Source organism: Miniopterus natalensis, chromosome 1, assembly GCF_054644295.1.
Source record: "Miniopterus natalensis isolate mMinNat1 chromosome 1, mMinNat1.hap1, whole genome shotgun sequence".
Taxonomy (NCBI): Eukaryota; Metazoa; Chordata; class Mammalia; order Chiroptera; family Miniopteridae; genus Miniopterus; species Miniopterus natalensis.
Window position 1 is genome coordinate 65,001,215 of NC_142081.1, and position 22,048 is coordinate 65,023,262.

The 22,048-nt window shown below is 38.2% G+C and overlaps 1 protein-coding gene across 1 annotated transcript in view; it reads right to left on the reverse strand.

Moving 5' to 3' along the window:
• Window positions 1-22,048, reverse strand: part of FMN1 (formin 1) — a 341,600-nt gene that overhangs the window by 258,342 nt on the left and 61,210 nt on the right. The window contains exon 2 of the mRNA XM_087822443.1: window positions 6,903-7,081. Coding sequence (XP_087678569.1) covers window positions 6,903-7,081 — 179 coding nt within the window. The remainder of the gene's footprint in view (window positions 1-6,902; window positions 7,082-22,048) is intronic.

The window sequence follows — 22,048 nt, forward strand, 5'->3', positions numbered from 1 at the left end:
TTTTAATCTGGTACTTAAATAAAACATATATAGTATATATGGCACTGCTGTCATTTCAACACTTCACAAAGTACCATGAAATATTTTGAAGAAATGTTCTAACAGCTCCTACAATCAATGTCACTTACTTTCTGTAGCTGGAGAAGGAAGTTTATAATGTTCATACACAGTACATTTATGTAGTAGCTGCAGTTCTTAACCCAATTTAGAAATAATAATAATAACTCCAGGTGGCTTAATTAAAGCCTGCAAAGATCAAAAGACAAGAAAAAACAACTGGGCCATAAAAACTGGAACCTTATGTTAACACAGAAATGCTCTAACATTCTCTAGGCAAAGACTATGGCATTTCAAATTCTAACTGGGTCATGAGGCGTTGTAATTTTAACCACAAATTACCATCTTTATCCTGGAGAGGGGAGAAAGAAAGTACTTTTCAGAAATACACACGTGGAACATAAATGATACACGTAGAAAGGGACCAGGGTTTACAGAGACCATCTGAAGCTCACAGCACTGCAAGTCCAATGAGTGCACAGAGCACTGCAGTTTTTAAGACAGAAAAGGGAGGCTGAAAACATGGAACTTGTTCAAAGGGGGCAAAAAAGCAATTATTTGAATTTTAGAGAAACCAAATAAGGTATTTCAGTTGCAATATTCCAACTCATTTAAATAAAATTTCTAGATAAATTTCTCAACATTTTTACAAAATTCAATTCTATTCTATGTTGTCTCTAGCTCTGAAAGCATAATACAAAGTTTTCTCTATGTAAAATCTCAAGAGTCCAAATTTTACATGAGCAGCTAATATATTTCACATCAGAATAGACAAAGAGGAAATCAAGGACATTAAGCGTTATCTAAATCAAAAAAAAGCAAACTTCACAGTTCCACTAACCATTACCATGGTTCAATGATTAAGCCAAACTTATTGTTCCTTTTGTTTCACAAAGAAATCTGAGATGTTGCTAGATGTGTCCTTATCTTGTAGTATATAGAGAAGAGAGGTGGATATTAAGGGAGGCAGGTAAATGGCATGAGAGTTGAACTTTATGGTTGGCATATTATGAGGATTTCTATTTAATTTAATGTGTTAACATTCCACACCAATTTGAGATAACTGGTTAACTTTCATGGGGTTTAGAAATAAAATTAGATAACTCCTTTCCAATTGTTTTATCATGACTTAAAGTGATGAGTTTGTAAGGTAAAAAAGGCAATTCTCCAATAATTCATCATTTCCAACTGTTCTTTTTCCCTGTATCAATTCTTGATCATTTATTACACAGCCAACAGACAAGTGATCTCCGTCTCTCTTCCTCTGTCTTTCTCATTCTGTCTTTCCTGCACACATACACTCACACATATATACTCACAGAATAACACATCTCTTCAGAAAACAAGCTACTTTGATATTTCTCAATTCACTTGCAAATACAAGCTTCACTGTCATGAATTTCCTTATGTTTCGGGTAAGTCCATCTGTGGCCTTTAGCGTTAGGTGGTAGGCTCTCATTGGCTTCCATGAAAAGAAGCCAAGGAGGTGGCCCTTCCCATCTACTGCAAAGGCACCGTGTCAGACAGCACCGTGTGTTTTTTGCTGTGGAATCTACTTACGCTGTGGAATTTGACATTTAAGAGTGAAGGGAGGTGGAAGGACTGAAATCTGCTCATGCTCCCATCAGTGTTTCCCCATTCATTTTAAAGGCCCAGGATCTTTAAAATGCACACTGAGACATCTAGTGTTCCACAGTAGCAGTTGCAGAATCTTCACTGAATTGAGGTCTGTGGGGTGATTTGGCTGTAGTTTTAGTTATTTAATTCTGAGCCTGGTTCTCAATCCTTCTCACTGATTATGGGAGCTAACTCATACCCATTAAATGCATTTCTTTGGCCCTTGTCATTGTGACTCGATTGGGCACCATCCCATGCACTGAAAGGTTGTGGGTTGTGGGTTAACATGCCCAGGTTGCAGGCTTAATCTCCCGGTTGCGGGGCATGCAGAAAATAGCCAATCAATGTTTCTCTGTCTCTCCCTCTCCTTCCCTCTCTCTCTAAAAATCAATGAAAAATCTTTAAAAAATGGATTTCTTTGTTTCTTAAATTAAAAACAAACAAAAAAATATCCACAGGAGTGGAGGTGCTTAAGATTTAAGCACTTGGATCTAGACACAGACTTGGGTTCAAGTCCTTGCCCCTCACTTTACTGAACCTCTCTCCTTATCTGTACAGTAGGTATAGTGAAACCTCAAAGGATGGTGCCTGGCATTTAGGGATTGATCAATACCTGGAAGTTTTTGTTACTGGGTGAGGTACTAAAGGATGGGCGTAGACTTGCTAATTATACCATTCCCTTCACAAGATACAATTACTTGGAACATGATGCTATGTCTTCTACATCCAATTAGGCCAATTCAGTAAGAATAATTCAGGGCCCAGGTGAGAAGGAGATGGAGATGATCCTTAGAAGTCAGAATCACTAAGAAGAGGTCAAAGTTTGTGTTTTAAAAGCTGGCATGCAAAATCCTACTTCCAGGATTTGTGCAACCAATATATAATCTTCATGATCGCTTATCTTCTCTTTTCCTATCTTTTTTCCAATCTCAGGCCACACCTTTGTTAGTGGCATTTCTATTCCACCCATGTCCCTTGTTTATAGACACTTCATAAACCATCCTCCATGGTGAGGATTCCTCTCATATGGGATCTTCAGGAAGAAATTGCACTTGTTATAAGAAACTCAGCCCCATTGCACTTTAGTCTGTCCATGTTCAATCACCTTTGATGTATGTGGTTCAAAGTGCACTGGAAGCTGAGGGGCAAGGCTAATGGTAGCTTCTTGTTTGGTGGAAGACAAGAAGCTTCCTCTTAAGGCTAACTGTATAATGCTCACGTTCTAAATGGACACTCCATATTCAGACGCCACCCTAGGGCAATTCACACATTTCATGCATTTGAATGCTGCCCGAAAAGTGATGCCTAGGGTTGCCAGATTTAGTAAATAAAATACAGGACAACTAGTAAAATTTGAATATAAAAACAGAATAAAACATGATTTTTTCACAATAAGTTCATCCTATGGAATATTTAGCAACCTCAGGACCTAAAGAGGAACTGACTGAGCACTGGGTCTAGTCTTTCAGGAGTTTTGTAGATCACCCAGAATGGTCCACAGAATGTGCCTGAGCAGGATGACCGGATAATCACCTAAACAGAACCTCTCTACATGGTAGTCTGGCTGACATTCAGCCAAGTGGCACCAAGACCAGCACTGGTTATGTAAACACTGAAATACGTACTGGTTGGTAAACAGATGCCGCCCTGAATCTCTCTAGTGTCTGTCCAACTCCAGCCCACATCCTGCCATTTCCCCAAGGAACCCGGGACCTTCTCCCAATTCAGTAACTGAACGGTGAATGTCACAATGTGGATTGCTCTTGAGGTTATTATGCTAAGTGAAATAAGTCAGATAGAGAAAGGCAAATACTCTATGTTCTCACTTATATGTGGAATCTTAAAAAAAACAAAACTGAACTCAGAGAGAGAACAGATGGGTGGTTGCCATGGATAAGGGATAGTGGAAATAGAATGAAGGTAGTCAAAAGGTACAGACTTCCAAGTATATGATTAACAATTTCTGAGGATCTAATGTACAGCATGGTGACTATAGTTAATAATACTCTATTGCATAGTTAAAAGTTGCTAGGAGAGTAGCTTTTAAAAGTTCTCACCACAAGAGAAAAAAACAACTTGTAACTGTGAGGTGATGAATGTTAACTAAACTTACTGTGGTGATCATTGTGTAAAATACACATGTATAAAATCATTATGTTGTACATCTTAAACTTATACAATGTTATATGTCAGTTACACCTCAATACAACTGGGTGGGGGGGAAGGAGGGGCGGACTTCACTGGAGGAGCAGAAAGAAGTGGTAGGTACCTTCAAATAGAGTTAGGAGACTACAAATTTTGGTCTTGCTATCAGAGATGTGACATTATTCCTCACATCAGGGCAAAGATTTCACACTGACAATATTATTTATTTGTTTCCTTTAGGTAAACTAATTTTCATCCCACATGAATTTCATTGCCCCCGAGTTGATTTATGTTCCTATAAAAGAATCAGGAAATCTAATAATATAGCTGAAAGGAACCTTGTTCCATCTGTCCCTGTTCCTCCACATTCTATCAAAATGCATTTGATTAAAACAAACAAACAAACAAAAAACCTGAAGTCCACAGAAGTTAAGGGAGTGCCCAGGTACCATAGCTAGTTAGTGGTTGAGGCAGGGGTAGAAGCGAGAGAAATCTTCAACTCCTGGTCTAGAGCAGAGGTGGGCCCACTGCCTGTTTTTGAATGGCCTGTATGCTAAGAATGACCTTTATGTTTTTAAATGAATGGGGTTGGGGATGTCAAAAGACAAATAATATTTCTTGACATGTGAAAATTATATGAAACTCAAACTTCTATCTATAAACTTTTACTGGAACACAGGCACATTCATGTATGTATTCTCTATGGCTGCTCTTGTCAGTAGAGTTGAGTGGTTACAGCAAAAGACTTGTATGATCCCCAAAGCCTAAAATATTCCCTGCCCTCACGCCAGTGACCATTTTGATTTGTGGATGCCACACTCCCACTGGTTATTAAGTGTTTCCCCTCCCACCCCTGCACACTAATGACTGTCAGTGCATCCACGGGAAAGGCTGAGGAAAGGCGCCCTGAGATGGTGGCACCACAGAACACAGAAGTGAGCCAAACCTGTAAGGCCGCTCAAAATACCAGCCAGTCATAAACCCCCCTAACCTTAGTGTTCAAAGTCCCCCAGGAGAAAGATGTCCCCGTAAGCTGGTGTGGTGATTATTAACAGGATATAAACTTTTACTAAATCACTAGAGCCCTTCCAAATGGAAAATCTTACTTAGAATGTCAATGTTTAAAACAATGAGAGTCAAATGTCACTGCGGGAAGGGGGGGGGGGGGGCTAGGAGGTAAGGAGCCTTAGGGCCTGAAGTGTTAAAAAAAGCTAATGTAGAAAATAATCTAAAAAAAAATCCCAATTTTTAAAAGTTACTAATAGAAGACCAAGAAACATAGAATATATATTTTATTATATATTTATAGAAATACTTTATAAAAAAATATAGTTTATATATTAGATATAATTTAAATATTATATTTATGTTTTATATATATATACGCATACATGTACATGCCATTACAGGCTTGTTCAGGAAATAGACCTTATTAATGCAATGCTATGTATCAAAAGCCTAAAAATATTAGGAGGAGAAAGGGCATAGAAAAAATTACATGTGTGATAGTGCTATTGACTTCCAAATTGTAGTATACTACTCCAAAATTGGAAACGGTTACAACATCCAATAATAGAGAGCAATTAAATAAATGTTGGGATATGCTATAGTGGGATAATATATATTCACTTAAGATACATCTAAAGAATTTGCAACCTCATGAGTAAGAAATATAAAACTGATTGGTAAAGAAAAAAAGAGAAAAGGGTACAAAATCTATGTTTACGTGTCAAAAAAATCCCTCAGCAGAAATAAATCATGCATAGTAAAATTTACGGTTTAGTAAAATGGCTGCTGAGATTACAGATCATTTCTTTCCATTCAAAGACATATTTCAAATTTTCTAAAAGGATTGCATATGATTTTTATAATTAAAAATAAACTAAGTAAAATTAAGAAATAATTTCATACACAGGGGAGAGAAGGAAAACCAGAAATACATAGTTTAGCTAATGCCTAAAAAAATACATAGACATGGAATTTTTAAAAAACACAAAAGGAAAAGAAAATCTTTCAAAATCAATTTCTGAACTTTCAAGCTCCAGGCCTGCCGTTGCAGCAAGCTGAACGTTGCAGTAATCTCACCAATAGATGTCACTGTCCCACTTCTTTGAGCACATCTCAAGGTGCACAACTTTACTTCTTTAGCTGGGATGTCTAATGCTTTTCGAAAAGGTCATACTGTGACTATGGTTTTATGGTTATGAAAAGTACAAGGTTCTGTTCTTGGTTGCTTGAAAAAATTGTCACCTGTATGAACATCATAGACCTAACCCACACTCGTCAAACTCATACTTCCAGGCCTGAAAGTAGTGAATTGGAAAGTATTCAAAGAAACTAGGGGTACAAGATTGTCAATAGGCATGAGGGTTTAAGGGGGGAAAAGTGCTTCTTGGACTCCTAATGCTCAGCCCCAGCTCTGACAGGACACTGGGAGGTGAGGAGGGTGTAGAGGGGTGGTGAGAGTGGGGCAGTCTGGTCAATCCTATCAGGCCACCTACGATGTGGAAGTAGCTAAAACTCAGCCCTCTGCTTTGTATGGGGCAGTCAGTGCTTCTGTGTCAATGAACACAAGAATGAATGAGAAAGAAGGCTGTGTTTTTTAAATGGGTAATCTAGTATTCTGCAGATTTCCTGCCAACCTGCTCACCTGTTATTTGAGCAGCTGGAGAGAAAGGAAGGTTTAGGAATGTACAAGGAAGACAGGCTATTTGGGTTTCATTGGAGAATCCAGAGCCTATCAGTCAGCTAACATATGTCCTCACATTTTTAGAAAAATGGTATTAAGAGGTGACTAGCATCAAATGAGTATTCCCACAGTGAGGTTTAGGCAGCAAAGCTGATGTGAACAGCAGGCTCCAAAAAATTCAGATAAACTGTAAAGTCACTTTCTAGCACACAAATTTCAGATTACCATGATCTGTTTTCTGCAACCGGTTAATTTTTAGACAATGACCCCCTCCCCCCCACACACAAAATGAAGCTCCTGCAGCTTCACAAACATGATTTACATTAAATGCATATTAAATGAACCTCTGTTGACTACAAAGAATCACAGCACAAACACAAAGATTTCTACTTACATGGAGATCCAAGTACAATTCACTTCTGTTTGTCTTTTCTCTCTCCTCGTGGAGCAGAAAGGGACAGGCTGGTCCAGCTCTATGGCCAAGGACCCACGCACCTCCATCCCTGATGGGAAGGTCTTTAGTGGCTGACTGCTCATTGAAGCAGTCCCTGGGAAAGCCCTCGGAGGAGATGCCTAGACAAACACAGAAAAGACCTTCAGTGACACAGTGGCCAGAAAAACATCAAGCCACCATATTTAGGGACTCTTGGGTGGGCCACTGCATACTACCTCCTACTTCCCTTTGTTATATTTTTAGTTTGCTTTCCTAATAAATCTATTTTCTCAGCTCCATGCTCGTTACTCTCGCTTGCCAATCCAGGCTACAAAGATCATTCTCATTCAGAATAGAATCAGGGAATGAGCTCGAGGACAGACGTCAGAAGGCTGGGTTGTTGGCTTTACTACTAAAGGTTATCACCTGAGGCATGTCACTGGTGTGTGCATCTTCTGGGGTAGGAACTATACCATGTTCGTCTTCATTTGTGGGGGCAGAATCATCATAAGTGGTGCACATTGGCATTGGGTCAGTTTGTTGAATGAGGGAGGCTACATGAGTGAACTACAGGGAACTCGCTTTCCCATCTCCAGAATGAGGGTGTTATGCCAGTTCTTATCGAAATGTTAGGATGATGACAGTGAAGTATGTGCCAGGCACTGTTCTCAGCCCTGTTCTTTGATTTTTTTTTTAAAGCACCCTATGGGTAGGTATCACTAGCGTTCCCATTTTAGAAGGAGAAACTGAATCACAAAGATCATAAAGTCAATAAATGGTAAAGCCAGGAACTGAACCCAGGCAGTCAAACATGAGAGGCCATGCTCTCAATGACTAGGCTTTCTGGCCTCTGCCTGGCATTCTTGTGATGACAATGTGTGTTATATAACAGAAGGGCCCCATGGTCAAGTAAGTGTGAGAAAAGCATCATGCTCTATCCCTTGGAGCCACGATTCAGGTTATCATATTAAAGGCCTTGAGTGGCCCTTTAGTAAAGAAACTTAGCTCTGTATAATAGTGTTTTCCAAACTTATTTGACCACAGAATTCATTTAAAGGGGCACCTGATAACCTTGTTGAAAGCCACTAGTGTTCCAATGGAACACAATTTGGAAAACACTAGGTTAGACCATCTTTAAAGTCCCATATGGCTCTCAAGTTCCTAATTCTCTTTGAATTCCTGGTAAGCAACCCTGAGAAAATATTACGCAACTAGGCAGAAGCCAAGGGGTTAGGCTTCATGTACTTTCACAATAGAGATCACTGTTAGATATACGATAGGGTGTTTATTACACATAATCCTTGTAAGAGCATCTCTCTGGCAGTGACCCAAATCCAGCCAGTGACTTCCGCCAGCTGAAAACCTGACTTATCAGTAACTTGAGCTGAGAATAAGTCCACTAATAAAAGGATCATGGGATAACACGCTTCTCCTTTAGATTAGAGGAGTATTTTAGAAGAAAGACTCTTTAAAAACAGCCAAGGTTTTGCTGTTTGTTTGCTTGTTCAGTCAGCTGATTTCCAAACACTTCAGAGTGAAAGGTGAGGCAGGTCACTGCATCTCTACAGGTGCCCTCTGGCAGGCTGCCTATAAAACACTTTCCTGTGGCTGCTGAGAAAGTGAGAGTCCAGGGCCTCAGGTGTCTACTCTGCAGACAGAGGGTATCCAGAATATTATAACCAAGCTCTTCCTTCCCCTGGGCCAGACATCTCAGAATGAGAGCATTTCCAGTCACCTGGCCTCACCCCTTCCATATGCCCCTTATTCCCTACACTCTCCAGGGCTTTTGCTTTGGGCCTCCTGTTAGTGCCCCACTCCGGTTCTGAGAGGGGGCACTCTGCTAAGTTCCTTCACTTTTTCCTTACGGTGACCCCGAGAGGAAGGGTGTTGGCCATGCTTTCATAAGTGAAGAGATTAAAGCTGAGCCCTTTGAACTTCCATTATATGGCTCATCTCCCTCCTAGAATATTTCTGCTCATATCTGGCAAGAAATGAGAAAATAGGCCTAAACTTATGATATACTCTCACCATGCTACCTTATCTTAAAAAATGTATTAATTACTAATCCCATCTCTCATTTTAAGTCCCTTTCTTTTCCTTTCCTTTTCTTTTTCTTTTTTTTGGAATAGCTGCCAACTTTGAGTAAAGTTTACACTGGGTAATAAAATGACATAAAGTGTAATATACACAGAACATAATATACAACGCCTAAGGTAAGACATCCATATCATCAAAGGCACATTGTCTGGTGAGCAGAAGTTCATCATTTAGGTATAAGAGAGTGGTAAATTCCCACAATAGCCAGGATCTCTGTCCTTAGAGAAAATGCAGGTGCGCACACAAACCCACTCGCATGCCCTGCGGTCTGTCCGGCACGGCATTAACGAGGTGTGGAGTGCAATCCATTCACTCTTGTGCAGAGGAAAGACAACATGAAGTTTAGGCAGAAACAATAAACAAGAATTTGGTTTTGGAAATAGTTTTAATTGTATTAAAGAGCCAATTTCTAATACCTAGCATTTAACCAGACAAAATCCCTATGAAGGAAACAAGCAAGGTAAAAACCATGACGCATAGTAACTTTGGTGAGGATCGATCTGACAGCAAAACACCAAGGGTGAAAGTAAGTAACATTAAAACATTATTCTCAAACATCTGACAAGCAGGTAAGGACATAGGACAAATTCCCCATTAGGACATAATAAACTTATAAAGTAAATCTTTTAATGGAAGTTTTAATAATACCAACACAAGTTTTTTGAATTGTAAAAAATAAAGCACATGTCTATATTGATTAAAATAGGGAGTAGCCACACCTATTCATTCAATTTACTCTCTTCAACTGAATTTGGTAAAGAGAAGGAAAACTTACCTAAAATTAGGTAAGTATATTCTGTCAAAACAGTCAAATGTCATTTAATTTCCTGACACAAACAGGTTTTGAGGTGTTTGATTTTCACTGATTATTTTATAAAAAGCTTAAAACAGTCTTATCAATTTAATCATATATCTTTCCCTTTCATGTGCATGTTGTAAATTTGTTTTTTACTCAATATTTATTGCTTAATTTGCTTCTCGAAGACATTCCAACAGCTGGATGGACCACACACACACACACAGGTTAATTCTACAGCTGACCACTATTAGTAACAACACACAGCACAGTTACAGTACAGGGAGGGAGACTTACCTTGGGACCACTTGGAAAGTCTGTGCTTGTCTCAACCATTCAAATGATGAGCTGCACTTCCTGATGCTAACCTACAACATCAGACTTGGGTTTTGCTGTCAATTGTCAATACAATGGAAGCAGAAAGAAAGGAAAGGTAATATGCCATTTACAACTAAAAGCAGTATCCATAGCTTATCTTTCCAAAATTAAATGTCTCTCTACCTATGGTAGATTGGATTTTTGTTTCCGCCTCTTTACTCCCTCCCTTATTATTACTATGCACACAAGGCCTGTTCCAGTTGTCTTGGTAGCTCCTCCCATTGGCCCTTGGATGTGGGACCTGGCCTTTGACTTGCTTTGGCCAATTGAATGTGGGCAATGTGACAGCGTGCCAATTCTGAGCCAAGGCCTTAAGAGGCATCGTGTGTTTTTAAAGCCTGCTTTGTGTCCATGCCATCCTTATTTGACAAGTACACCCTAAGGAACCTGGAATTAGACACACAGAGCAGACCCAAACACATTCTTGCTGCCTGGAGCCAACCTCAGCCGAGCCTGGGTCAGATCACATGACCCTTGGCCAACCCCTAAGCCGATAAATAAGAACAATAAATATTTGCTGTGAGCCACTGAGATTTGGGGTTCATTGTTGAAATAGCTGCCTAATATACTCTCCATCATCTGCCTCCACCAAAAGCACTAAACTTGAAACCATTTTAGCTGAGCAGGCTTAAAGACTATAATAATCTAATTTGTACTAAAAACAATTATTCAATGTATCAGGTTTTGAAAAATTCAAGTGCAAACTCATAGCATACCCATTTCCTCATTCACACCAAGATCGACACACAAACTACATTGCATCAAAAAAATTAAAATTATTTACCAGGTATTACCTTTAATCATCTAAAGAATATATGCCCACATATATAAATCTACTTTCAAAGAGAAGCTCACAAACATACTATGTAATTACAGTGCCTTTTAGCCTTTCTCTTTTAATTTTTTCCGTCACACCGAGCCCTCACTTGACAGCAATGATGAAGTGGTTATGCCTCCAAAAAGAGAAGAGGGGGGAAAAAAGAAAAGCCTGAAACTCTTATGAGTTTTTGTTCCTATGCTGTAGCTCCCAAGGCCATTCATCATACTCGACTTAAAATAAATCCAAGAGGTGAAGTTTTCCCAGCCATGAAAATCAGAACCGATATGTAAAGGTAGACAGCTTGTCTTCTGTTATGTTACTCAAACATGTCCTTACAGGCAAGACAGACAGCAATCTAGATGTGTAGCTAATGGAAAGTGACACTAAGTACTGGTAGGGAGGGTGTGTGCCTGTGTGTGCAATTATTCATGTCTGTATCTAGGAAGGCAGAGCTTTGGCAAAAATACAGTATCGTGGCTGGTTTCTGTCAATTAGGGATCAACGCTCTCGTTCTACTGCCCTCATTTTCATTTTTAGTTAAGTTATACAATCCCAGCTAAGCAGATATAGTTCTGAAAAAGCCTCTTATCCATCCATCCCAGCCTCTAACTCTCCTTGCAAGAAGTATGGGGAGAGAGAAATTATGAGCAAGGGCAGACAGGTAGAAGGCAGAGGCCGGGGAAGGCTGACAGCGGATCAGGAAGCAGGAAAGCTATGTCGGTTTCAGAATCTATGAGGAAAGCACCCCTAGCCATTAATAAATGCAATGTTTTAATATTTAAGTTCAAGTAAAATAAAATAAAAATTAGAGCTGGAAGGAATTTTGCATCTCTCTCCACCTCCTTGCTCATTTTATAGTAGAGGGAATGGAAATCCAGGAAGACACCGTGATATTTCCAACATACCCAGTTAGTGGCAAAGGCAGAACTAAAATTCAGGTTGCAGGGAAATCTTTCACGCTATTTAGAGAACATTATTGTCAATCCACAGATGGGAATATTGAGGTTTGAGAAAGGAGATGAGAATGGTTTAACAGGTGAGTTCAATTCCTGACTGCGACCTTTGCTAATTGCTTGACCTTGGTGGAATGACTAAACCTACCTGAATCTTTATGTCCTCATTAGTTAAATGAAGATAATAAGAATATTCCTGATATTGAGCTGTTTTCCAAATTGTTTTCTTCCAGGAAACTTTTCCTGGGCTGGGGGCGATGTATTGATGAGGGATACAAACAAATCCTGGTTTCAAGTAAAGAAACCTGTATGCAATGAGAGCATGTGAAACATCACATGCTCATGTTAAGCACTATTTTTTGTCAAAGAAGACAAAGAGAAAAATAATTAAGCTCATAAGAATTCTTGGTAGCACTGCAGTGCAGCAGATCCCAAATCTGTTCAAGTTCTAAAAATAGAATTCACGTCATCAAATGCAATAGCTCTAAGAACGTGGCTGATCATCTCCAAAAAGAGCAGCTCCTCGGGGCCCTTCACAGACACCCCATGACAGTTAAACACATAAGCCTAGAGCCATGAATAAAATTATTTATGGGCATAGCTTTAAATGAAATCACATTTTAAAGAGGTACATGAACATATATTGTTATGATTATTACATTAACCTCTTTCCAGGATCCTTTCCTGTGAAGAACACAGATGATAGGTGACAAGCAAATAGTACTCAAGTCAGGACTCATTTATGGCTTGAGTTATGGTGAATATTTTAACACCTGAAAAACAGGGGCATGTATTTAAAGTAGCACAAATGATACTGAGTCACCCTGTTTTAAACTGAATAGAAGGTAGGAGCAGATGCATCTAAGTAAGGTTTGGTGCAGAAAAGACCAAGAAAGGACCAAATTTGGAAGGTTGTAGGATTCACTGAGACATTAAGAACCTCTGTCCATTTTCAGATAATAAATGCCTAAGAAATTAGATGTTGGTATTTCAAATTCCTAAGTTATCAAAAAATTTTGGTAGTTTGGTCATAAGAAATATACTTATTAACAAAAAAATACCAATGTGAAAAACAAGAATACAAAAAAATTTCTTATAGTATTCATTATAAATAAATTGAATAACATGCTTCCTTCTTACATCACATTATTTTGGTTATGATGGGGACAGTTGCACCAATGGGGAAGCCAACTCTTGAAGAGATATCACATAATTACTAATTATATTAATAGCTAAGAAGGTATAGTTAAAAAATAATAACTACAAAATACTAAGCCTTGAGTTAAAAATATATATATAATAATGGCTTTTTAAAAATTCCTTCCCACAAAGAAATGATCTTAAGAAACTCACAAAAACTGAATTCATAGGGTGTCCCCCAAAAATGTACACACAATTAACAGCTGATAACTCATTTAATTTTCACTCTTTTTCAGGTTTAACCGATTTGAAATAATGGGTGAAGCCAGACTAAGCTTTAAACAAAGAAAATTTATCCTAAAGTGCCACTAGATTTTTTTAATGAGGATGCATAAAAGATAAAATTTACAGTGCAAAACCAGCAACAGTCAACGAATTGAGGGCGCACAAATACCGAACAAAATGATAATTGATGTGTGTAATTAATTCCTTGCTTCATGTATCAGCAGTGCCTGGACCAGAACAGTCATCAGTTTGAAAACAGGCATTGACAAAAAAAATTATTCATTTCTGTAGATTCTTTTAAATTTTGAAAATGAACTCTATGTTAATAAACACTGAATTTTTAATCACTCAAAGTGTGTATACATTTTTGAGGAGACACCCTGTATATAACAAGATTTAGACAAAAAAATTAAGAAGGCACATATGCTAATCTTAAGGGTAAATACTTAAGAGATTAAGAACAAAATATGACTTTGAGTGTCCTTGCAAACAAAGCAAGAACATTTGGTTATTTTGCTCCTATTATCAAAAGGAAGAAAATACTGATCCTTCAGGGCTGACAAAGATTTTTTTCCGATATTAAATTCCGAGAGACACTGTTATTTAATAGAATTAGTTCCACCTTAGCCTTAGCTCCATCCTAGCTGCCTGACCAACAATTAATTTCACAAAGTCAGTGGGGGTGGTCTAGTTGTTGACCAATAGCCTTTTTCCTCCTAACCAGAAAGGTGTAGAAATATCTTGACTGCCCAATGATTTACAACTGTAGCAATGAGCTCTTCAGCAAAGCAGCCAAGTCGTGGCCTTTCTGAAATAGCCAAATTCTTGAATTTGCCAAGATCTTAGCACCAGAGTTTTTCTATCTTCCTTCTCCCACCAGGCATTAGTACTGAGGGAGAGTCCTGCATTTTACCCCCAACAACCTTAACTCAGGCCTGACTTATCGCTTTCTCTTCCTACAAATCCATTTTCTTTTCTTTTTTTCCTTCTACACCATGATAAGATAATCCAAGTCACAGCAACATAATGTCGGTGAAACAGCACCAGAATGTCACCAGTTCTTGAGTTCTGGCTAAGAAAGAATTCAGAGCCAAGACTCAAGCTACAAGAGAAAGTTTATTTAGAAAGTCACGGAGGTGAAAGAAATGAGTGATAGAAGAAATGGGCTCAGGAAACAAGTTACAGAGGCAAAAGAAAGGCCTTTGGTGCTTAGGAGAGAGAAGGGTAAAGGTAACGTGCAGGAGAAGGAGAAGGAAAGGCGTGGGTGTGCTCCCACGAGGGCAAGTGCCCCAAATCCATTTTCTTCAGGGTGAGTGATGTCCTACATATGAGACATTTACCACATGTCACACACTTTCTACAGATTACACATTATTGAGAATCTTCACAATAATCTGCAAGGTAGTTAGTTATAAAGTAACCCCTCTTTAAAGATGAGAAACTGCCCTAGCCAGTTTGGTCCAGTGGTTAGAGCATCGACCCATGGACTGAAGGGTCCCGGATTCGATTCCAGCCAAGGGCACGTCCCTCAGTTGCAGGCTCGATCCGTGATCCCAACCCAGGGCACATACATGCAGGAGGCAACCAATTGATGTGTCTCTCTCACATAGATGTCGCTTTCTCTCTCCCTTCCACTCTCTCTAAAAATCAGTGGAAAAGTTATCCTCAGGTAAGGATTAAAAAAAAACAAAAAACAAAAGATGAGAAAACTAATAAAATAGAGAAGTTCACTTTGCCCAGGGTCAAACAGTAAGTAGTAGAACTGAGTTCTGAACCCAGAGCCTGGAATTTACTTCCTGCCATAGACAACTAGAAACTAAACGAAATATAAGAAACAACTATTTTTAGATATTCAATAGCAAGCAGCACACTATAATGCTTGAAAGAAGTAAATCTAAGTGAGTCTAATAATTGCCTAGGCTAAAAGGTGATTTCTGGCCTGAAAATAATTAATAGGGCTCCAGTGACCTCTGGAGCATTATCAAGTAGTCTAACATATGTAAAATTAGAAGGAGGGGGCTAAGAGAAAGAGAAAAATATTTAAGTAAATATTGGCTAGTATTTTCTAAATTTGATAAAAATCATAAACCCACAAACCAAAGAAGCTCAATAAACCTTAAGGGGGATAAACATACAAAAAAGTCATAATAAATAAAATTGCTGAAAACCAGTGATAAAAAGAATATTGTAAAAGCATTCAGAGGAAAAGGTAATATTATATGTAGAAAACCAAAGAAAAGAATTATGACAAACTTCTTGTCACAACATGCAAGCCAGAAGACAATGGAATGACAACCTTAAAGTACAGAAAGATTTAAAAAATGCTAAAAGATAAAAGATTTTAAAAGTCAACCTAAAATTTTCTTTTCTTTTCTTCTTTTAATCCTCACCTGAGGATATTTTTTTCCATTGCTTTTCAGAGAGAGTGGAAGGGAGAGAGGGAGAGAGAGAATCATTGATGTGAGAGAGACACATTGATTGGTTGCCTCCTGCACAAGCCCCGACCTGGGGCTGAGGATCGAGCCTGCAACCAAGGTATGTGCCCTTGGCTGGAACTGAACCCAGGACCTTTCAGTCCAAGGGCCGATGCTCTAACCACTGAGTCAAACAGGCTAGGGCTTTTTTTATTTTCTTTTTTGTTCAACCTAGAATCTTATGTCCAACAAAAATATCTTCCAAAATGGAAGAAAAACCATACTGTCAAAAGCTAGACAACTTATCTCCACTTTACTTAGACTATAGAAAGTGTTAATAATTTTTTTCAGGCAAAGAGGAAAAAAATACCAGAAGAAAATGTGGACCTTGGCAGGTGTGGCTCAGTTGGTTGAGCGTCATTCCATACACCAAGAGGTCACCAGTTCAATTCCTGGTTGGCGCATATGCCCAGGTTGCAGACTCGATCCCAGGTAGGGGGCGGACAGGAGGCAGCCAATCAATCGTTCTCTCACTGATGTTTCTCTCTCCCCCTCTCCCTTCCTCTCTCTTTCTAAAATCAATAAAAATATATTTTAAAAAAGAAAAAAAAATTGGAAAACATCAAAACTAAATAAACATATGAGTAAGTACACAAGACATTTTTTTCTAGTTACTAAAGTTATTTAAAATATAATTAACTGGAGCAAAAAACAATATATTGTAGGGCTTATAACATGAATATACAAAATACTGACAACACAACAGCACAACATCCACAGGGGAGAAATGGAAATATTCTGTTGTAGGAGTTATACATTTATGAAAAGTGATAAATATTTGAAAATAGACTGAGATATATTAAACTTGCATATTATAAACTCTAGAGTGACCAGTTTTTAAAAATAGTATCTCCAACAATGGATATAATATGAAATCCTAGAAAGTATTCAATCCAAAAGAAGACAGAAAATTATGTAAAAGGAACAAAGAACAAATGGAAAGTAGATTAAAACTCAACCATAGTGATAGTTACAGTAAATGTATAGCGCTTAAAAGTCTCCAATTTAAAGTCAGAGTTTATCAGACTGGATTTAAAAGATAAGACTCAACCATATGTTATGTACAAGAAACTCATTTTAAATATAAAAATCATAAATAGACTAACACTAAAAGGATGGGGAAAATTATACTGTGAAAACACTGATCACAGAAAACTTGAGTGACTATTTTTTTCATGTTCATTTTTCCTTTATTATTTTTAAATTTTTATTGAACTTATTGGAGTGACATTGGTCAATAAAATTGTATAGGTTTCAGGTGCACAACTCTGTAACATATCATCTGTATATTGTATTGTGTGTTCCCCAACCCCAGTCAAGTCTCCTTCCATCACCGTCGATCCCCCCTTTACCCTCTTCTTCCTTCCTCCAACCCCCTTTCCCTATTTATTCCTTGTTTAATCAACAGACATTTGCAGAGGGTTTACTATGTTCCAGGTAGACATATTGGAGATTTAAATGTGAATACCATACTAAAGCCAGCCTTTATACCGCTTAAAAACCTAGTAAAGAGACAGGTAAAGAGAGAAATTATAGTAACACATTAGTCTTAGAATTAGGGTATGAAGGAAGTAAGAAAAATAGAAATTTGAAATTTGCCAGGGAGAGTTGGGGGAAGGCCTCAACGAATAGGTTAATATTTGAGCTGCTTCTTAAAGGAGTAAGGGGGTGGGGGTAGAATACTCTAAGCTGAGGGTACAGCATTTGTAAAAGCACCCAGACACTGAAGGGGCCTGCCACGTCTTGAGAATTGCAAGAATTCAATATCACTGCCAAGTGACACTGAATGAGCAGAGGGGATAGGGAAAGGAATTAGACTGAAAACGAAGAAACAAACACTGAAATCTTTGGGTGGTGCCACTGTTTTCTGATATGAACCTGGAAAATGTTTAATCTCAGCTAATTAATTTAGTAAGACGGAGATTTTTCTAGGATGTTAAACAACTATTTTAATATCAGGAAAAAAATAAACTTCAAAATAAGATATGTTACCAGGAATAAAAGAAATTCCATAATGATAAAGGAGTCAATCAATCAAAAAAGACATAACAGTCCTAAGTTTGTACCTAGTAAAACAACTTCAAAATATATGAAGTGAAACTACTAGAACTAAACTGAAAAATATATAAATTCACATATATTTGGAGATTTCCACACTCTTCTCTTAGTAATTAATAGAATGGGTTGACAGAGAAATCAATAGAAATACAGAAGAATTAAACAACATTACCACCAACTTTCCTAATTGATATTTATAAGATAGTCCATCCAATAACTATAGAATATATATTATTTTCAAGTGCATATAGAATTTATTGAAATAGACCTTATATTAGGCCATAAAATAAGTCTTAATAAATTTAAAAGGATCAAAGTCATAAAAAATACATTCACTAACCACAATGGAAATAAATTATATACCAATAACAGAAAGCCATCTGCAAAATCCCCAATATTTGGACATTAGACAACACACTTCAAAACAACTCATAGGTCAAAGAATTATAAGGGAAATTAGAAAATACTTGGTATTCAGCTAAAGCAGTGATAGAAATTTAGTCTATGTACTACTGAGTGACTGCCGTCTGGCACTCTGGTCAACATCTTAATATTTATTCCCTGGACTTAGGGGTATCTGTCTGGTACAGTTGATGTCTGGTTAACTCATAGACAACAGAGGATTCAGTAAATTTTGTCTCTTGGATGTTGAATGCAGAAGCCCTATTTAGGGGGGGTTTTTTGAGTGGGGGTTGCCTCACTAGGCTCCCAGACACTTTTAGTCTCTAGGATTAGGCAAGCACTGTAACATTATTCTGGAAAAAAAATAACTAGTCAAGAAAAAGAAACTGGAGATACCAACAGTGAAGGTTCTTCAAGACACAGCTGTCCCCGATCACCCTACAAAGTGAAGCTCAAATCCAGTATCTTTTCACAGACACTCAGAGCTTCCAATCAGCTTTTTAGTCCCCAGATCTCAAGCATGTACAGACAACCGAAGACTATGAGGCAGCCGAGGAGAACATCTGACAAAAATAAAGAGCCAGAAAGTGGAGAGCAAGAGGAAAAAGAGGTTGCGTCACTGCATACCTGCTGGATCAAGACTTGGAGGTGACAACTTTTGTTGGCAGCCGTAGCTCTTGCCACCTGGCTCTCTTCCTTGCCTCCAGCCCTTGCCAGTTTCCTGTGCCACTGTCCCCACCCTTTGCCCCGAGGGTTGATAATGGCCTTTTGCCATTACTAATTTCCGGTAACCTCACAAACCCATGCTGGTTTTCTTAATCAGCCTCGACATGATCTCTTCATTAAGTTATTTTCAGTTTAAACCCTTCTGAATGTACACCTGTTTTCTGCCAGGACTCTGATAGGGTAATTGGTATCAGGAATGGAGATTATTTCCTACCTTTCACATGCCTGTGGTTTGCTACCTGATGTTCACCATACCCACTGAGAATAATAGCAGCAGTGCAATGGGCCAGTGTAATCTTTTGTAGGATATCAAAATGATCAAGCTCTTTTCAGATTATATTATGACAGAGAAAAGGAAAATTGCCATAGCCCTAAAGTAAGGCAGTGACAAGTATACTGCTATCCCTTCCACTTGAAGATGAATTGACTGGATTGAAAATAAAGCATTTTCTGAATCAATAAGAGCACACAGCTCCCAGGGCTGTGCTGACATGCTAAGTAAGTACACCGTATCCGATACAGTGCTTGCAGCTTGCACCCCTGTGTAATTAAGTTTGCAATAATCCAGTAATTGTCTGAAAGCCATGTTTTCTCAGTAGCCAAAAGAAAATTTAAACAGGACTATGGTATGAATAGCCATCCCTGCAACTATCCCAAGGGTATAGTATATATACTTTCAACTAGTGGGGAAAATGTGGTACCATTTCACCCAGAATACACAGATCTGGGGACCCAAAGTAGGGTGAGAGCGGCCCTTCTCACCCCTACACCTGCTAAATCACTGGCATAATGTTTGCTTCCTGTCCTTGCAACCTTGGGCTCGGTGAGTTTGGAGATCTTAGTGCCCAAAGGGTGAATCCTTCCACCAGGGAACAAAGTCATGGTCTAACAAGCCAGGGAGCTGGGAGTACTCCCAGGCCGTTTTAGGTTCTTACACATTAGAGATACATTTATTTATTTTTCCAGTGCCTCAAAAAATAAATGTCTTTTGTAGAATATCTTGAACTCGATCTAGAGTACTGAACTTCTGTAATCAAAGAAACAACAGTACATGTTGAAGCTGCACATTTTAAAAAATAGTATAGAATGAATGTCCTCATATGAATATTAAAATGATAAAGAAAGCTATTGTCAAACAAGTACTTTCAAAGCTTCCCATTAAAAGAGTACATTGGTATACATCCTTGAAGAGTTACTTGACAATAATATCTGAAACAGGGGTTGACCAAATACAACGGCCAAATACAACATTTAACCTGTTTTTGTGCAGCCTGTGGGCTAAGAATGGTTCTTTCATTTTTCAATAAAGGAAAGAAAGGAGGAGGGAGAGAGGCAGGGAGAAGCGATGGGAGAGGGGTAAGAGACCCACTCGGCAGCACCAACAGAGACCTCACAGCCATTCAAACAAAAAACATTTACTATTTGATTCTTCACAGAGAGTGTTTGCTGATTCCTATTCTAAAATGTTAACATATCCTTTAACCAGCAAAATTGACTCGTGTGAATCTATTCTAGAAAAATAATCATTTTGCTATTCAAGATCTTTGTAAAGGATATATTTGTGGACAGAAAAGGGGTCCTACAGAAAGTACCCTCACAGATCAGGGTGATCTGATTATAAATTCCTAACTGGGCAGGTCATGGTGGGTAGTCAGGCCCCAGGCATATAATTTCTTTATTTTTATTTCTTTTAAAATATGTTTTTATTGATTTCAGAGAAAGAAAGGGAGAGGGAGAGAGAGAGAAACATCAATGATGAGAGTCACTGATTGAGAACTGTGACCTCCTGGTTCATAGGTCAAACACTGAGCCATGCCGGCTGGGCAGGCATATAACTTCTTTAGTAAAAAGTTTATCTTTATCTTTACCTTAAGCAAGCCCTGTCCATTGTTTCTGTGCATCTAGGTTAACACAGCTTTGAAATAACCACCCTCATGAAAGCACACAATCTTACCCTGTTCTGTAATCCAACCCCTGCCTCACTTTCTCCCACCTTCATGGAATCTTCCTTATGTTCCCTCCTTAATTTCAAATGCATAAAAGAAACTGCAAAACTGTCATTCTCTGAAGCATTTGAGATCTTGCTTCCTGGCAACTGTCCTCAGTTTTTCTCAAATAAAATCTTATGAAAATTGTTTACAGGTTTGCACATTTTTCACATCAACATATTGTCAGTATAGGTTGTCCATCAAAGTATAATTTGTGATAGAAAAAGTAGGAAACTAAATGCCATAAACATTATATAAACCCTTGTAAGACTTCCTACTCTGTTCAGGGCTGAATTAGACACTGGGAGCAAAAAGATAGAATGAGACAGAATTCGGTTTCTCTAAAGGGTTTGCTTCCAAGTTCAAATAAATATTTTAATAAATATGTTCTCATATTCTATTTTACTCATTTGAAAGTATTTCTTTTTTTTTTTTTTTCATTTCAAAATATTTGTTATCATTTTCTCTTCTGCTAAAAAGAAACAACAAACCCCAAATGGAATCAATTTGCTAAGCTCCACCAAGACTGAACTCCTAACCTAACTACAGTTTCGGCCTGTCCTAAGAGTGGACCAATCAGTCTAGAATTTCTTGGTCAGCACCAGTGAGGTAATCTGCCTGATAAGACCCCCTAAGGGAAGGTGACTGGCCTGAAGTAATCCACTCTTCTAACTTTCTTTGTCCCACCATATTTCTGTCTATAGAATCGTTCCATTTTGTACAACCCCTCAGAGCACGCTTCTAGTTGCTATATAGGATGCTGCCCGATTCATGAAGCCAGTTAGATCAAGTTTATTCTGTTGAATTTTGTTCTTTAACACTTTAAACTATAGTATGCCCTAAAACAAAACAAAAAACAAATAAAAAACTATGCCACCAAAATGAGTGTCATGTTTTCATGCAGAATATTAGAGGAGTCGGTATCTTTTCTTTTCTTGTTTTAAAATTTTTATTTGATTTTAGAGAGAGGGAAGAGGAGAGAGAGATAGA